The sequence below is a fragment of the Serinus canaria genome, chromosome 8 (genome assembly GCF_022539315.1).
Source record: "Serinus canaria isolate serCan28SL12 chromosome 8, serCan2020, whole genome shotgun sequence".
NCBI classification, from domain to species: domain Eukaryota; kingdom Metazoa; phylum Chordata; class Aves; order Passeriformes; family Fringillidae; genus Serinus; species Serinus canaria.
The window spans coordinates 26,250,247-26,267,398 of NC_066322.1; the positions used below are offsets into that span (position 1 = coordinate 26,250,247).

The window sequence follows — 17,152 nt, forward strand, 5'->3', positions numbered from 1 at the left end:
TTTTCAAAATGTGAAAATCCTCTTAGCCCTGCCTTGGCTTGCTCACATGCTAAGACAGCTTTCTGAAATTGGCCACTACACTGATCACTGAATTAGTGTTTAGGGTTGTGGATTGTTCATTTTTATTTCTGCTGGGGGCAAACAGGAGTGATCAAGTCAGTGTACCCTGTTCCCTGTTTTTTTTTCCCAGTACTAATCAAGGAAGTCAGCTTTGACTCTTCCTTTATTAATTTTATAGCCTATGTGACAACTCATGCTATTCAACAGTTATGTTCCTTTTTCCACAAACTAAATGAAATTATTAGGCAAGACTAGCTGAAGCTGATGGAGAAGAAAAACCTTTGTCTCCATCATAACACATTAAACATGACTGTTTTACTATATGGGGTATGAAAGTAGACACTAACTCATTTCTTTGCTCTGATTATTTTTTAGAAGTTCACAAATAATGTCTTTCAAGATTCCAGTATTTCTTTTAATATGTCATTTTCCCCCACATGTATTTATGGCTTAAAGATCAATTAGAATTCCATTGTGAGATATAATTTCCATTGGTTCAATTACCCCATGTAATTGTTTCAGCAATCATAATATCAATCAAATATCCATTTTTATTTAGAGATTTTATTACCAAACATCAAGCAGATATAAACACTTCTTTCAGTACAAATACCCTTTAACCCCTCAGCATCCTCTAAATCATAGAAACATACATGCAGTCCTTTAAACCTCCATGAAACTTTTAGGGCTTCCTCATACTTCTTTCTCAACACACTGAAGACAAACCCAGTTTGTTAGATCTGGGTGTGGGGACAGAGACACTCCCACCTGCTCCTACCCCATGTGCCCTCCAGCTCCAAAAGCCTTCCTTGATTAATGTGTGCCTTATCACCCCTCTGACTTTCAGAATCCCAGTTATCTATTTATCAGGAAGAATTTTGTTTCCTAGTGCTTTTACAGATATATTTTAATCAGTGGCTGATCCATTTGGAGCTAGTGCTCATCTCTCCCTAGAGAGTCCCTTCTCATTCAAATGCTAGTAGTAGGTATTGCTATTCAACTATTTTCCATGTAATTCACTAAACTTCAGACAGATGCCTGTCAAGCAAGTCAATATTTTACACTCCAACTTGAATTCATTTTTGGATTCAAAATGTAACTTTATTTTTTGCCTCCTAAGAATTACAACCAAAGTAGAACCGGCCTGGAAATGAGAACACCCGAATGAAATGGCAAACCAGTGATTGCAAGAATGATCAACATATCTCCCAGAGTCCAGAGAGAACAAATGTTGTCAGAACAAGTAGTTACAAGTCCATTAAAACTCCCCAAGGGGAAAGAAAATGCAGAGTTGGTTAAACATTTATGGGCACCTGTGAGTTTCAGGTACTGTATGCATAGCACAGTACAGCTTCCTCCCAAAGCGACACCTCTTCTGCTCTCAGATCTTTGTGTTATCACCAAGAACCACTTAATCTAAGTGAATAAAAGGCTCCTTGTGCCTTCCCCACTGACTCATTCAAAAAAACAAAAATGTTAACAGCCATCTTTGCCCAGCCTAGGAAAACATGAGCCCACCCACAGGGATTGTAGTTGGAGCTAAGGGAACATGCACAGCCACAGCTTTAGAGCACGCTTCAGGTAAAACCAGTTAAAATTCCCAGTATGGCTTTGTAGCATTTATACAACAATATTATAAATCAGAAAGAGCAGCTCTCATCATGTTAACACATTGAGACTCCCACAGCTGAGCTCTGCCTGGTTGCCTTAGCGATCCCAATAAATGCACTGGGTGATTTCTTTACCTGCCTTATCTCTGATAGAGGCACCCAAATGAAAAAGCCAGGCTGGGCCATGACATTGCCCCAGCACTGTGGCACTTGAGAAGTTTTACTCACAGACATTTTAGTCTTGGGCACAGCAGCCAACCTCACATTTGGGGACAAAAAGGAATAAAGGAAGGAAGAAACAATATCCCTTTGCCCCAAATTCCTTTTACCTACCTGCACAGCCAAAAGCTAGGTGATACCTAGAGGATGGGCTGAATTTGACACAACACACGTTAGCCTTGGCCTCAATGCTTGCAACTGAGTTGTCCAAGTTGGTAGACCACAGTTTCACTAGAGAAAGGGAAAAAGAGACATGAATAAACAAAAAACAACAGAAACATGAACTTCATCTGAAAGGCCTAAAATCTAGTTATTTCATGAATAATATTCTGGAAAGCCTCAGTTGCTAGGATGTTAGTGAGTCTAAAGGGTCAGCTGTCACTGGTGGTTGAGAAGTTTGAGAATATTCTGAAGTCCACATTGTAAATGTCAGAGCAGGTGATTAACCAATGCTATAATCTCAGTGCTTAAGGTTACTGCAGTGCAGATTCATACAATCAAGGACAGGAAGGCTTACATTCTTTTTTGTTCCTTGTCCCTGTGCTGGGATGCAAGAACTCTATGATCCACAGCAAAATTGCTTTGCACAGAATAAATATACCTAATTGTATGCACAGTGAGTGAGAACAACTTGTTTTATTCTTGAGAAACTGGCACAGACAGGAGAGAAATCAGCATGTTGGCTTCCTATGACGCAATAATCCCTTGGTACAAGAACTGCACTGTTCTATGAGAGTACCACATGAACACTGATTAAACTCTGTGCTAGAATGAGCCCTTCCACTAAGCACTCCAGTGCTTCACAGAATGACCAACAGAAAACACCAGGGCTTTTCAAAACACAGCCTTCCCCACCTGCCAGAAACACTTCAAGCATCATTTAACCTTAAGATGAAGAGTGCCAGGTGCTCCTCACATACTTAATCTTATTATTAAAAGCTAAACAATGCACTGCCTTTGGCCCAGATAAAGGAGCAGCAGATTGCCATCAGGCCCCACTGATGCCTACAAGGCAGAAAAGACTAAAACATCTCCCCTCCCTCTTTTCTTGGTGAGTGGATCAAGCTGTACTTGAGTATCACAATCTGAGGCTGGAAGCAGAACAAGCTGGAACCAATGTTAAACATGCAGTTGCTACATAAAGGGTTAAAACCCCCTCAATGAGCTCCCCTTGAGCTGCACAGGCTTCTCAGATCTGTGGCCAACAGATCCTCCAGTCTTCTTACTGAAACTTCACTTTGGAGAAGAAGTGAGCAAAAATGGCAAAACAACAGGAACCTTGCAACCCTCTGTGATCAACACATGAGAGATCAGCAGTCCTCCAGTGTGTCCCCCACCCTCTGAGGGGTCCTCTGTGTCACCTGTGGATTTCCCAGGGGCTTTGAGGGAGAAGCAAGGTTTCCAGCTGGATTATCCAAGGATGTTTTAGAAGACAAAGGAAAAGGAGAAACACTGGCAAGTTGGTTCCAGTGCTCTTTTTGATAGTATGGCAAACAATGACAGCAACAAGGCTGGGCTGTTTCTGACCATCCAAGGATGGAGGAAACAGCACAGCTCAGAGCACACCAAGGAATCATTGTAAATACAGTACTGTGTGCATATCTGGCAGCTGCCTGCAACCATCAGAAAGCAGCACACAGACACCAACAGAAACACAAACCCCAGGGGCATATGCTCTATTTGCCCAGAAGCATTATGTAAAATTCAATGAAAACAGCACCCAGCCTCAGGTTGGTTTTCAGAAATAAATGCATTGATCAGAGCTATAATATTCACCCTAAACACCTGGCTACATTTTTAAATGAAACAAAAGCTTTGCAAGCATGACTTAAGAAGCTCTCTTCTCCCATCCAAGATGGGATGATAAAGCTTCTCCACCATGTTCTTCACTTGGGGACAGAGGGGAACAGAGAAGAATTTTGCAGAACATGAAAAATTTACATTTTGCTTAAATGAACAGACACCAAGAGATGAGTAGTCCAAGTTCTGGTGGCAGTAAAGGCCATCAAGTTTATGGATGAGATAAGAAGCAAATAAAACATGTTTATGAGAGAACAGTGTCAGCAGACACCACCACTTCAACTTGAGGAGTGCGGGGTGGGTACACAATCTCAAGTTCAGAGCAACACTCTGCCAAAATCTAGTATTAAAAGAACACAGGCTTTCTTTGAAGCTTTCCACCCAGGTACTTAAAGCTGCAGCCAAAGCAGCCAAGTCTCTCCTTGACCCCCCCAACAAACAAATGACCATCTGGTCCCAGCTCAGTATCAAAAGCTAATTGAGGGCTCTGTTTCAGTTTGGCTCCTTTTTTTCATCCAAGTATACAGGTCATAAACTGAGCCATTTAATCTGGGGAAGAGACAATCCATGTGCTCAAAGTCATCATAATATTTGTTACAACTGACAGGCACAGATTAGAGCTTGCAATTTCTGTGATCTAACTGCTGTGAGATATGCTGGGCTCCAATTATATTTTAGTCAGTACCATAAAAAGGATAGATGGGACACATAACAACACATAATGAAACATGTCAAGTTTTACCTAGAACTGCCCATTATTTTTAAAAAAGAACTGACAGGTTAATAAAGCATAATTCATAAGGGTAGAGTTTATTTGCTGTAGCTTTCATCAGTTTTGCTGAGGTCGAGGCAGTAATTATCCAACACAGATGTCTTGGTAACATCCAGAATTGCATTGATGAGACAAGCAACCATCTGAGATTGACTATTTCTGGAACACATGTTCTCAAAGCATATTTTCTCTCACTCTGCAGCTGCTGAGAGACATCTTTATGTAGCCAAATACCTACCCCTCACTAGAGTATTAAAAAGATGCCTCCAGAACAGTTTTTTCAGTTTAAAGCATTTCAGCCTTTTCAAGATTTTTTTTTTGGTTGAAGATTTACACCAAATGTGTAAATTCATCACTTAATTTTCCATGCATCAGTTCTGTGTCTAAACACTGACTAAAAGAGGCAGAAGCCTGTACTACAATAGCTGAAGGCTGATGTTCACAGTTGGTACACAGAGGATGGATGTTTCATCCAGCCTGTCACTTGGGAGTTCTTATCTGCTCATCTGCTGCTACTCTGGAAAAGCTCTAAGCCAGGAATAGGATCTTGCTACCAGAAAATTCATTTGCAGAGATTAGCAGAATCCCTAGGAAAAGGGAAAGCTGCTGAATTGTCCTGCTAGGCAAAATTTTGGATCCACTGCCTCATGCAGGGGTCAGGAAGGTGGTGTAAACTGCTGACTGTCAGCAGGCAGTGACTGCAGGGCCCTCCTCGCATAAGGCACAGACTTGATTGTCAATAAAAAATAAATATCAACATCATCTTGACTTCTTCAAGGCACTTCCACTAAATCAATCTAACAGCCCCACAAATCTCCAGAAAATTACTGAATTTTTAGCCAGAAAAATGACCAAACTGAAGGTTCAACTAGATATTTTGAGAGCAATAAATACCTACACCTCAAGTCAAAAGAAGCTGAATGAATGAATTATCGATGAAAATAAAGTCCCAGACAATCCTGTGGAAGTTGGTGGAGCAGACTGAGCTGCAGTTCTCAGGCCATTTCCCCTCTGTAGAAGGCTTTTTTTTTTTAATGAAGCCATATCTGCATATCTGTGTTGCCTTGCTGAATTAAGTGCACTATAAAAAAAAAATAGCTGCAGGACTAGTACCAGGGTCTCATTTATTGAGGCAGGATGAAAATTACTTTCCTCAGATGTAATGAGACACAGGCCTGCATTCCTCCTTGCCATGAGACAACAAAAAGCAACTATTGCTACAAACTCAGAGCTCTCAGGTGCTCCTGTTCTATCCTACCTCTCCATTTTGAGCCAAGAATAATGAAGGAACTAGAGATGTAAAACCAGGATGCTTTCTTAATTTGAATTTATCACAGAGCTTCAAAAACAAAGTCAGACCAGAGAAACATTTGATCACCCCAAAACAGACATCTATCCCAGTGAAGACATTCTTCCCACAAAGCATCACCAAATATTTCACTATCCCTCATCTGCTAACTTTGCCATGGCCATAAAACTCAATCCCAAATACAGAATAGACAGCTGAAAGTCATTAGCTAAGTGTATTAGCTCTAGCCCTGTCCTGGTACTTTGATGGTATCATTTTGCCTTCAAAAAATTCATCTTTTCTTCTCCAAGAGCAGAAATTCAACCTTTCCTACTTACATGAATACCACAGCTCCTGCCATTATTATGTGCATAAAAGAATTTAAATTAAGGCTGTGCCTACTCCCCAAGCTCCTTGTAGAACAAGTAAACACCAATTTTGTTCCCTGCTATCTAGTTAGAGTATACCTTTGGGTCCCTACAGACAAACACAAGTACCTTTGCCCCTTGAAAAAGAGAGTGCATAACAACTGTAGATGAAAGTAAAGGGTTTGTACACACACTAGTTATTCTAAGTACAATAATGCTTTTATGCTGTCATTATCTGCTGTGAAAGTAGGAAGATCTTCCACAGATAAGCATATTCTGGATTATTTTCATCTCACAAGATGGACATTGCAAGAACCTGGGGCCCAAGGATGATGCTGCTAATTATAGGAGAATAATTTTCTGCCTAACAGCTCTGTTAGCATCCCCTTTGCAGTGCCTGAGCCCTGGCAGAGAGAGCTGAAAAGCACAGGATTTTTCATTCATAAGCACCTTCTCCAACACACACCTACTTTCAGAATTAGCTTCTAACTTGAAAAGAAAGAGGAGAGACAGGCAGATACACAGGCAAGCAGGAAGAACTGGCAAAGCTGTCCCTTTTTTTGTTGCCTTGTCCTGACCACTTGACAGGGAAATGCGATACTTGTGCTTTGTGAGGAAGAAGGATGAGATTAGCTCCTGCAGCCCAGTGTGGCCTCAAAGATGCAGAGAAATCAAAGAGGACAGGAAAAGCAGATAAAGGATCTCTCCTGCCAGACACTTTACCTGGCCAGACATGTATTACTGTGTATTAAAACTGACCAGAACTTGACCATCACGAACATAAACAGAAGGACAAAATTTTAAGTTAGGCAGGTTACAATGAAGACATTTGTCATGAGTGTTACCATTCCTTCACATTCAATCCTTCCAAATGGAAGATGGACACTACAACATGAATGTGGACATTTTGCTGCTATTGATCTGTATCCTCAAAAACTTCTAAAATCTGGGCTGAGATTCCATTTGTCTCTAAAGGGCTCTTAATATATGCAAATCACAGGCAAGTCATGGTAAAAATAAAGGATAAAATGTTCCAGACCACTTTTATCCACCAAAGCCCCAATACACCTTCAAAAGACCTCTGTGAATTGAAATGCAGGTTATGTGGATCTGCAGGCTTCATTACAATAATTTCTAAGTAAACAGTACACTTTTAGAGACAATTACTGAAGAAGTGAACAGTCAAAGTGAAGACAGAAGCTGTGCCTGCAGCTGGGCTTTGCAAAACTGGACACCTTGTTAACATGCTAATAAATGCAGATCCACCTGGCAGATTAGCTTTTTATATGCATGGCAAGAGTGGGGAGCACTGATGAAGAGGCTGTTAACTTACAAGGTGAATATTCAGTCCTGCTGCATTTAAACAGACAGAAAACACATCTGTCTTCCACCAGAAAAGGAAGGGTAGTGAAAACATTTTAAACTCAAATATAAAATAATCATTAAAGTTTTGTAAATGGAATTACCAGCTTCAGGAACTGTAGTGACAGGACAAGGGGAGGGGCTTCATACTGCCAGAAGGGAGATGGGTTATTGGGAAGGAATTCTTCCCTGAGAAGGTAGGGAGGCCCTGGCACAGGGTGCCCAGAGAAGCTGTGGCTGCCCCTGGATCCCTGGAAGTGTCCAAGGCCAGGTTGGATGGGGCTTGGAGCAACCTGGGACAGTGGGAGGTGTCCCTGCCCATGGCAGGGGCTGCAAGAAAATGAGCTTTAAGGTCCCTTCCAACCCAAACCATTCTATGATTCCATTACTGCCAAACTGAGGAACATTAATTTCTTTTGGAACAGCATTTAAAAGCTTTTTGGAAGGGGGAAGCAGCTTACAAATTTTAGCACTTATGAAAAATTAATTTATCATTTCAAAGCAAATCATGAAGAGAGCTCTGTCCAGAGCTCTATCAGCCCATCTGGGAGAAGTGATTCCCCCTGTTTAGGAAAGGAACTTTTAAGCTCTTGCTGTTAAATAGCTCTGATTTGATACTGTAAATATTACAGATAAAACTCTCATTCATTAGGGAGGAAGAATACTACATGTGCCTCAGTGCCATCCTCTTCTTTAGGAGCTTCCTGTATAGAAGAGGAACTCTTTTTTACCACCATGTAGTAAAGGGCTTGGCCAAGGGCTCTCCAAAAGTGCTTTCTCAAATGGACCCAGGAGGGTGGAAGGCTGAGAGCTGTCCCAGCACTCCTACTCAATCCACCATCCAGCTCCTTAAAGCTCCAAGAAACACTGTCTTTAACATGCAGAGCTACAGGTAAAGAGCAGCAGGCATTTTTTAACTGCTGCTGTTTTACTGACAGCCTTGTTTTTGAAATATAAATACATGCTGTTCTTTTGAAAGGCCCTGAGGCTTTAACTCAACAAGTTTAACTAATGTTAAAACACATTTTGGTTTGTTTTGGAGTTCAGGAGAACGTTAGCTGAGAGTACATTACACGAAAAAATGTGAAGCAAGAGATGTTAATCCAAACAAAGCCTCTCCTTCTCCAAGATCCAAATGGTTCAGTAATATCTTGCCACATTACCACAGCAATTACAATACTGAAGGCAGCTGATGAATCAGCTACTTGAAATAGCACATTTTTGTTCTTCATATGGAATACACAGAGCCTATGTCTCCCTACACAGAGTCTGAAATAAAATAGTACCTTTGGCATCATCAGAGCCTGAAGCCAATAGCTTAGGGTCCATCAAGTTAAAGTCAACACTCCAGCACCTTTTCTCATGCTCCTGTTGAGAGAAATGAGAACAATATTGCAAGGCAGTGAGTTGTAGTATGATAAAACAGTAAAGGAAAACACACATGTTTGGTAGAAATTGTCAGCAGGGACTTGGAGAGAGAAGCTTACTGTGTTAAGCACTTTTTGAGAAAATATCTTTTCTCCCAATCAGACCAATCCTATCAATATGCTAGACATGCCAGGAAAGCAGAAAACACTAGAATGTTTTTTTTTTTTAAATTAAAACTGATTTCATTTTTACTTGGAAAGAAAAAAAGAAATCAGGATATCCACATTAAAAACCTGGTTTTGCAGCATTATTTGACTGTCTGTGGTTCCACCAGAAGCTGCTGCTTATCCTAGATTGTAGTTGTATCTTTCAATATTAATAAGCAATTTTTAAGTATCTCCCAATACTGACAAGATGCCCATTTCAACCACTTCCTCTCTGGAAGTCCAGGAAATCCTCACCTTCCTGCTGAGCTATTAAGTAAATCTCCTGGTGTCTAATCCTCTGTTTTACCACTCAAATAAGTATTATTAAAATACTGCACACTTTTCCTCAAAACACAGAAGAGCTGTAATTGCTATGCTATCCATCCCACATGAAAGCAGAGCATTACATTGAATAAAATCTGAAATTCAGTCAAATCCTTTGTGTAAAGCCTTCACACAGGCTTACAAGACAAAAAGCTCACAAGGATGAAGTCACTAAAGGGTTTCAGTACATGCAAAGCAGATGTCAATGCCTCTATGCAAATCCAAATAAAAAATTCAAGTAATTTGATAGGAAGCAAACTGAGCTTGTTTTAACATAAGCAACAGCTGGTCGTCTCCAGGTTCATTATTCAGCCTCATAAAGAACTGCAAAATGTATTTGAGGGGAAAACAGACTAGATTTATTCTGTCCAGTATAATTTCTCTTTCATTGAGATATGCAAAGGATTAGTGAAAACAAGCATTATAAAATGAGTAAAAAACAATAAGAAGGTAAACAGTAGCCTAAATAGGAACAAAAACTTATGTTGACCTGTCAAGGAGTCTGTAATTCATTATCACTGACCAGTTTCAATGGACCATGCTACCTACACAAGAGCCTGCAGCACTTCCAGCCTCTTCCCAAACACAACAGCCCTCTTCCAACCTCCTTGTTCTGATCATGAGCTCCTCAGAAACCATTAGATAGAAACACAGTGTTTGAGTTCCACAAAGAAACAAAATGCCAGAAACTTCTCCTGACCAGGTCTCGTGTGGGGAAGGAGCTGCCTTGCTCTGCCTTGTGCTCCCTTCTCCCAGCCTCACCACTCAAGGCTGCATTTTGCACTTCTGCATCTCGAGCACCTGTGCTGGCAATCACTGCAGAGTTTTACAAAAGGCTTTTGATAAAGACTGAAGTGGAACAGGTATGGAGAGATAGAGGCTTCTAAAGAAAGGCAAGACAGCTTCCAGGAACTGATTTCTCCCTGGGCAGATTCCCAGCCCAAAAGCAGCAGCAAAAAAAAACATCAACTGCCTCACAACTGACAGGAAGACAAAACTGCCTCCCTTGGAGGACTACAGCTCAATGAAGCTGTGCAGGTGAGAGGCATTTACCAAACAGGAGGAATATCCAATTTCACCCTGTGGAACAGAAAAGCTGGACTAGGAGCAGAACCTCAGACTCAGTGCTGCTCTCCCAGGACAGTGCATGCAACAGGAAATGTTCCTTGCTGGTTGTGTGTTACCTGGTAGACCTTGGATCTCTGTCCTGTGAATCCATCCCAAAGGATGACGGTGCCTTCATAGTCACTGCTGGCTAGCAGGTTCTTGTGGTAACTACTCCAGCTGATACAGCTTAAAAAGAGCAAGCCCTGGTCACTCTTACAGTAAATCAATGTACAACACAAAAATCACTCTTGCAATACATTAGGCAATGAGTAACTTTGCAAAGCAAACAGCATCTTGATCAAACCACCCCCCTGAAACATGCAGCATTAGGAAAAAAAAAAACAAACAAAACCCATCAGAAATAGAATAAACCTTATTCCACAAACTAAAAGCAAAACTTGATTCACTGAAGAGACATTTCCCCCTTGATATAAAGTGCTAGGGTCTAGAGTTTTTTAAAAATGCGATTATTTCAAGCACTGATTTTTTTTTTTTACTATTTGAACACCACACAAATTCTCAGAGAGCTCAAGGTTTGATGCCTTTACCTCTCAGCAATAGACACTACTGTTATTACCATAAACAAATTATTATTATTCCATAAATTAATAATAATAACCATTATACCATATTAGTATACCAAATTATTATCATACCATATACTACTTACCTAAGAATAGCTGTATATGTGAAATGCATAGATGCATGGACAAGAAATCAACCTCTCCTGCAGCACACATCTAATATTCTATATATGTACCTATGTGCACATGAAAGTTTGACTTCTGAGAAACTACTTCCAGCTTTCTGTAAATGCTAAAAACGCCTTCATATCCAGGAGGATGTTTGCTATGAATATTTTAGGAAATATTTCTGATCAAGAACTGGAAAATGTATCACACAGGTTTTGATTTCTAGCTGAATGGAGGGGCTGTGCAAAACTAAATGATGATTTCACTGGCAAACTCTAATGATCAGCAGAGAAAACAAGAGCAGCAACACTGCCAAGTCACACTCGTAGCATTCTGGCACTATGCCTCTACTCTGACTCCCAAAAAATGTGACAGAGGTAAGAAAATTTGTAATACTTGTTCACCAATTTTTGGACCATCTGGCAAGGAGGCATGCCAGTAGGTATCAACTGCGATGTACAGAGCAGAAGCTGAACTGACAGATCCCATTCATGCAGGTCCTCGAGCAGCTCTGACACGGATAACTAGATCACAGTAGCCTTGGGGCCAAGTTTTAACCAACAATACCAACCAGAAGTCCACAATTCTGTAACTTCTTAGTGCTGCTTTGATCAGAACAGCTACACATGGAAATATGATGTGGATACATGGATACTGATTTAGGAGAATTATACCATGCTAAATTCTTGGTTCCACTATACACTTGCATCCTGTTTTCCTTAATAATTTACACACAGAGGAGGAAAAATTCTCATCCTTTCTCATGGTAGTTAAACATTTATTTTTCCATTAGTTAAATAACAGTAAGGAGCATTGGCATTCTGCTCCTGACTATACTGAAACTTAACAGCATTCCTTGGTTTTTAAACTTTACATTCAGAAACTTAAAATTTTATTTACCCAATATAAGTCATCATTTTTAACCACCAGCTAATATGATGATGGTTGCAGTGATACAGCTCATGCAATGATTGCCCTGGCTTCCCCTCGTCCATGATACGTCATAAATGAGAAAATGTTAAGTATCTCTAACCCTTGTAGGCATGAGAGCTGCCCACAGATGCACCATCAAGGAGCCATCATTATTTCAGTTCTACTTCCATTAGGTACCACACATAAAAGCAGGTCTTGACAGCCTATGATTTACTAGAAGCCTTATTCCAAGAGGCTTAAGTGACTGCCTGAGTTCCCAATGGAGTTGGCAGGCACTGCCCACCAGTTCCATGAGGTGAAGGTTGCAGCAGCCCAGAGTTAACCACATCTGCAGTCATGTTTCCAGGTGGAGCAGTCCCTGATGGAAACAAAAGCAGCTCAGAGCCCTAGAGCTCCTCCACACTGAGCTGTAGGCTGGGAGCAGTCTCCAGCCAATGGCAGGGAGATAGAAACCACACCACAGGAGACCTTAATCAGTCCAAACCTGTCCTCCCAACCAGATTATCTCCTCTCAACTCAGGGCTTCAAGGAGCTTAAGGAAGAAAGGAAATAATCTGTAGGTGAAGCCATCATGTCCAAGCAGAAAGAATCCAACCCCGAGCCATATCTTAGAAGCAATCTCCTATCTGGATGGCTTTGAGAGGCCATCAGACAAGATCAGCAAGTGAAAAGGGTCCTAGAGGAAGGCTGATGTGACACTTTGGGTGGTTACAGGATGAATGTTCCGCCTGAAGTATGAAGAGAATAATCATATAACCACATCTTGTCAAAAAAGAAAGCACCCCAGACAATGAAAATTAAGAATCACTGAGTAGAAAGATGTAAAGGACAAGAGTTTAACAGTTGTTCGAGATGTGATAGATTTAAAATACTTCACTGATGGTACAGATGGAGAAAAACATGGTTTCTGTGCCCAAAAGCATGTTCATTAGTTCTGGCACAGCAAAGATCCCACTGCAGCATGATGGTGTTAAACAAGGGGTTAACATTCATTTGGAAAGCATTTTTAGACAGACTTAGAGGGGAAAACAGGAACTGACAGGTGAAAAATGGTTAGGGATTTGCAGCCACTAAGTGGTTCAATTAACACCCTTTAAGTCACACACACCATAAATCTTTCATTTTTGAGTAATATGATTAAAACATCATAGTAAGACAAAATCAACTCTGTTCCAGCTCTCGGCCTTAATTCTGTCTGCCCTTATTCCTATGCAACTCTCTTTACAAAGTCTGAAACTAGAGCTTTTCCGTTAACACTGCAATACCTGAGCTTCCTTCTAACTTAAATTCTCTAAAGTAACCTTTGTAGAGTGCAATTTAGAGTTAGATCAGGTGGAGGGGAGCTCCCTGTGCAGGTAGTTTTTTAGCAAGGGCTGTCATTTCATAGAAATCACAGCATGGTTTGGGGTAGAAGAAACCTTAAATATCCCCTCATTCCATTCCCCTGCCATGGGCAGGGACTCCTTCCACCATCCCAGGTTACTTTAAGCCCTGTCCAACCTGGCTTTGGATACTTCCAGGGATGGGGCAGCCACAGCTTCTCTGATAACATGAGTTGTACCACCCTCTGAGCAGACAGCTTCCTAATCTAAACCTCTCCTCTTTTAGCTTAAAACCATTCCCCCTTGTCCTAGCACTCTCTGCACCTGTAAAAAGTCCTTTGGTTGTATCCTCTGGCATCTGTGACAATCCACACCAGGAAGAAGGCTGTCCTGGATCTGGGATAAGTTTCTCTTCCTTATGGCTTTCCTGGGACTTGCAGAGGGCTGAGAACTCTCTGCCACATTCCCCTTAAGGGAAGATCCCCTTAAGATCTTTCTTCCATGCTCAACACAAGCAATTTTGCTGAAGCTTTAAAGACATCTATTTTTTTTGGGTTCCCTTGAGATGCTATCATGGGTAACAAACTGAGTTACAAACTCAAAAAAGGCATTGGGGAGCAAGCTGGAGAAGGGCAAAAGAAAGTCAAAGGTGACATGAACCAAAAATGCAGCTGACATAGTCCTCAGATTAACTATCAAACCCCTAGAAACTGATGAAAACAGCCTTTTGTAGACAACCTTTAGATGGTCTGCAGCCACATCCAGGAGAAATTGCAGTTCGAAGGCTCTGAGATATGATATAAAAATAAGTATCTAGGGCTGAGAGTATGTATAATTCACTGGACTAAAAGGCATTGTGTGATGCCATCCTTTATTTTAAGTACAGTAGCTGCATTTTTTTTCCAGTTTTTGCTTTGTTCTTTAATCCAGAGAGAGAGTGATAGTTACACCCCAGAGATTTATCTTATCAGAAGTTGTGATAGCTTTCCTTCCTAGGGGATTAAGCTGGAGAAACTGTAGTTGAAAGCTAATCACCAACCTCAGAAAAACCCTCCTAACCTCAGCATCTGATCCAGCCACACAGAAATCCTGACCCTGTAAAGATTCATGTGCATCCTTCACTTTATTCAGACACACAAGTGGGCCAGCTCAGTTAGTGTTGTCAGTTATGCTGATCTTTCTTTCATGAGACTGTATTTTTATGGCTGATATGTCTCAAATGCAGGCTCAAGCTACCCAGTGTCAACCACTCCTCTGGCAGTGAGAGCTAAATAAAGTTAAAGCTTTTAATAAGGCACAAACTCCTGTGGTCTGATCTGCTTCTGAGCACCAAGTGCTTCAGACCCAGTCTGTCACCATGAGCCAACTGATGACTGGTAGTTTTGGGACTGAAATGTTTTTAAGAGCGTGATCTACTACTGCAAAGGACATCCACATGAATAACAACACGAAACAAATACTTCAGAGACATATGGAATTACATTACTGTGATGAATGTTTTAAAATAAACCCCTTTTTTCCTAATCAATTCAAAGAAAACCTCTGGTATGGTTAAAGACAAATACTTCTGGAGGAAAATTTCATCTTCTTGCAAAGTGAATCAGTGATTCTAAAAACTTGAATTAATGCAAGCTGAAGGCATATTTCCTTATAACCTGTTTAGTGTCAAACATCCTCTGCATTAGAAATACAGGCACCCAAATCAACCAAATTCCAAATTACAGAGAGTCTACAATGAAAAAGGCCATGACAAGTTTTTGCTTAATTTAAACTTAATAGCAAGAAGTGGCTGCCATTTTCAAAGCTGACAGCAATACACCCATGAAGCACTATTTGGATATAGCAATCACATATTTGATTAACTGACACCAAAAAAATACTGATGCTTTGCTTTTACTGCAATTGACTTAACAGATGCAGCTGATTTTGGAGGTTTGTGGTAACATCTATCACAGAAGTACAGATGCTGCAAACACACGGTGGTGAGCATGCAGAATACTAAACATGGATTTCAAAAACATGTTTACCTAACCACACTCACACATCACCTGCTGTAGATTAACGAGGCCTAAAGCCAATTTTTTACCTGAATGCTAGATCTCCTTATTTTTCTCCCCCTGTGACCTATGGCAAAACAACAAATCTGCCTCTTGAATAAATCAGAGCAGAGCTGTGGCTTGCTGCTAGCCATTCCTCTCCGTCCTTTCCCATCTCCTGCACGGGGGGAGCTGCAGATTAGTGCCTGCCATAGCTAGGGACACAGCAAGTCATAATTAGCTCACAGGGTGCTGTTTATAGCTACTACACAATGCCAGGATTTGTTTCTTGTACTGAAGCTATGAATCTGTAAATGGGATTTTTATGAGGATTTATGTGTCATCTTGTGTTTTTCCTGGAAGCTTATGCCACTGTTGTTCCCAGGGGATGCGATGCACATTTACCAGAAACCCAACACACCGACTTCCTCCCCACTCTTAAAAATAGGGATAAGAAGGCTTAGCAGATGATGAAAAAAAGAACGTATTTAAGAAGCAGGTGGGTGTAAAAAAGGGGGTTGGAAAAGAGGAAGAGACTCAGCTACAGCTGGTACCAGGGCTCTGCTCCAGGAAAGCCTACAATCAATTACTGCTGGCATGAAGCTCAAGCTTTCAGCAGGCACCCAGCTGGCACACGGCAGAGCAGGGCTGGGCTGGCGCCAGCCCCGGCCCAGGCACGGGCTTCCCTTCCCGCAGCTGCTCTGGGCCAGACTTGCTCTTGGCCAGACACAAGTCCTCACAAATGCTGTCACCTGTCTGCTTTTATAAAAGCCCATCAGAGCCTCTGCTCCTCTGAAAGCTGAGTCACCAACATCATCACTAATGATTTATGTTCCGGCATCATTGCTCCGAACAAGGTTAACCAGGATCAATTTAACCAGGAGAGACATGTCACCAAATCCCATCTGCACACAGACCCCTGCATCTCTGCCAGGAAGAGAAATACCACCCATTTGCTAGAGCAGAAATATGTTTGTCTTTGATAGCAGAAGGGGCACTCACAGGTAGAGTAAAGTCTCCTGGAGAAGCTGCACTTTCACCCAAATTAAGATCAACGGCTTTAAACTGAGGCTTTTTACAAAGAGCAGGCTCCACTTATTTAGATTTTTCTATTACAATATGGGCAGATTTTTAGCACACTGCAATATTCCATAATGAAATTGCAGCCTTCATCTCTAACTTCTCCCTCAAGCTATGCCACTTGAGAAAAGCAAGCAATTATGCTGCTCGACGCTGCAGCAGCGAGCCCCGGCACCGGTGACTGGCAGCACAGCTAATGGATATAGCAAGGATGCCTCTGACTGACAGACCAACTTTATTTGTCAAAGCCAAAAGCACCTACCTGCCAAAGGAAGCCTGATATAATTGGAGGAGGCTGATGGGGGAAAAAAACCCCACCATTTATTTCTTCAAAGGAATGAGAGAAAGTAGGGCAAGAAAATGAGAGAGGACCTGATCCTCCTCTGCTGAGGAAGAGGGTCACAGGACAGAACATTTAGCATTGTGTATATACATAAAACATATATGTGCATGAAATTTGAGAATGAGAAAAATCTTTAAAGCAAGCAGCATCCTGGCTGGAGCACAAAGCCAACAAGAGTAACACCACAGAAGGCACTAATGTGACTCCTTACTGGCAGTTAGGGGAGAAGGGGGAATTAACAACTTTCCTAATGACTGGCAGG

General features: G+C 41.3%; 1 protein-coding gene across 2 annotated transcripts in view; it reads right to left on the reverse strand.

Annotated features, from left to right (window-relative positions):
• COP1 (COP1 E3 ubiquitin ligase) overlaps positions 1-17,152 on the reverse strand; it is a 123,577-nt gene that overhangs the window by 52,339 nt on the left and 54,086 nt on the right. For both annotated transcript variants that reach the window (XM_030226651.2, XM_018911995.3), the window contains exons 13-15: positions 10,562-10,670; positions 8,766-8,847; positions 2,004-2,120 (exon numbers count right to left, since the gene is read on the reverse strand). In XM_030226651.2, coding sequence (XP_030082511.1) covers positions 2,004-2,120; positions 8,766-8,847; positions 10,562-10,670 — 308 coding nt within the window. The remainder of the gene's footprint in view (positions 1-2,003; positions 2,121-8,765; positions 8,848-10,561; positions 10,671-17,152) is intronic.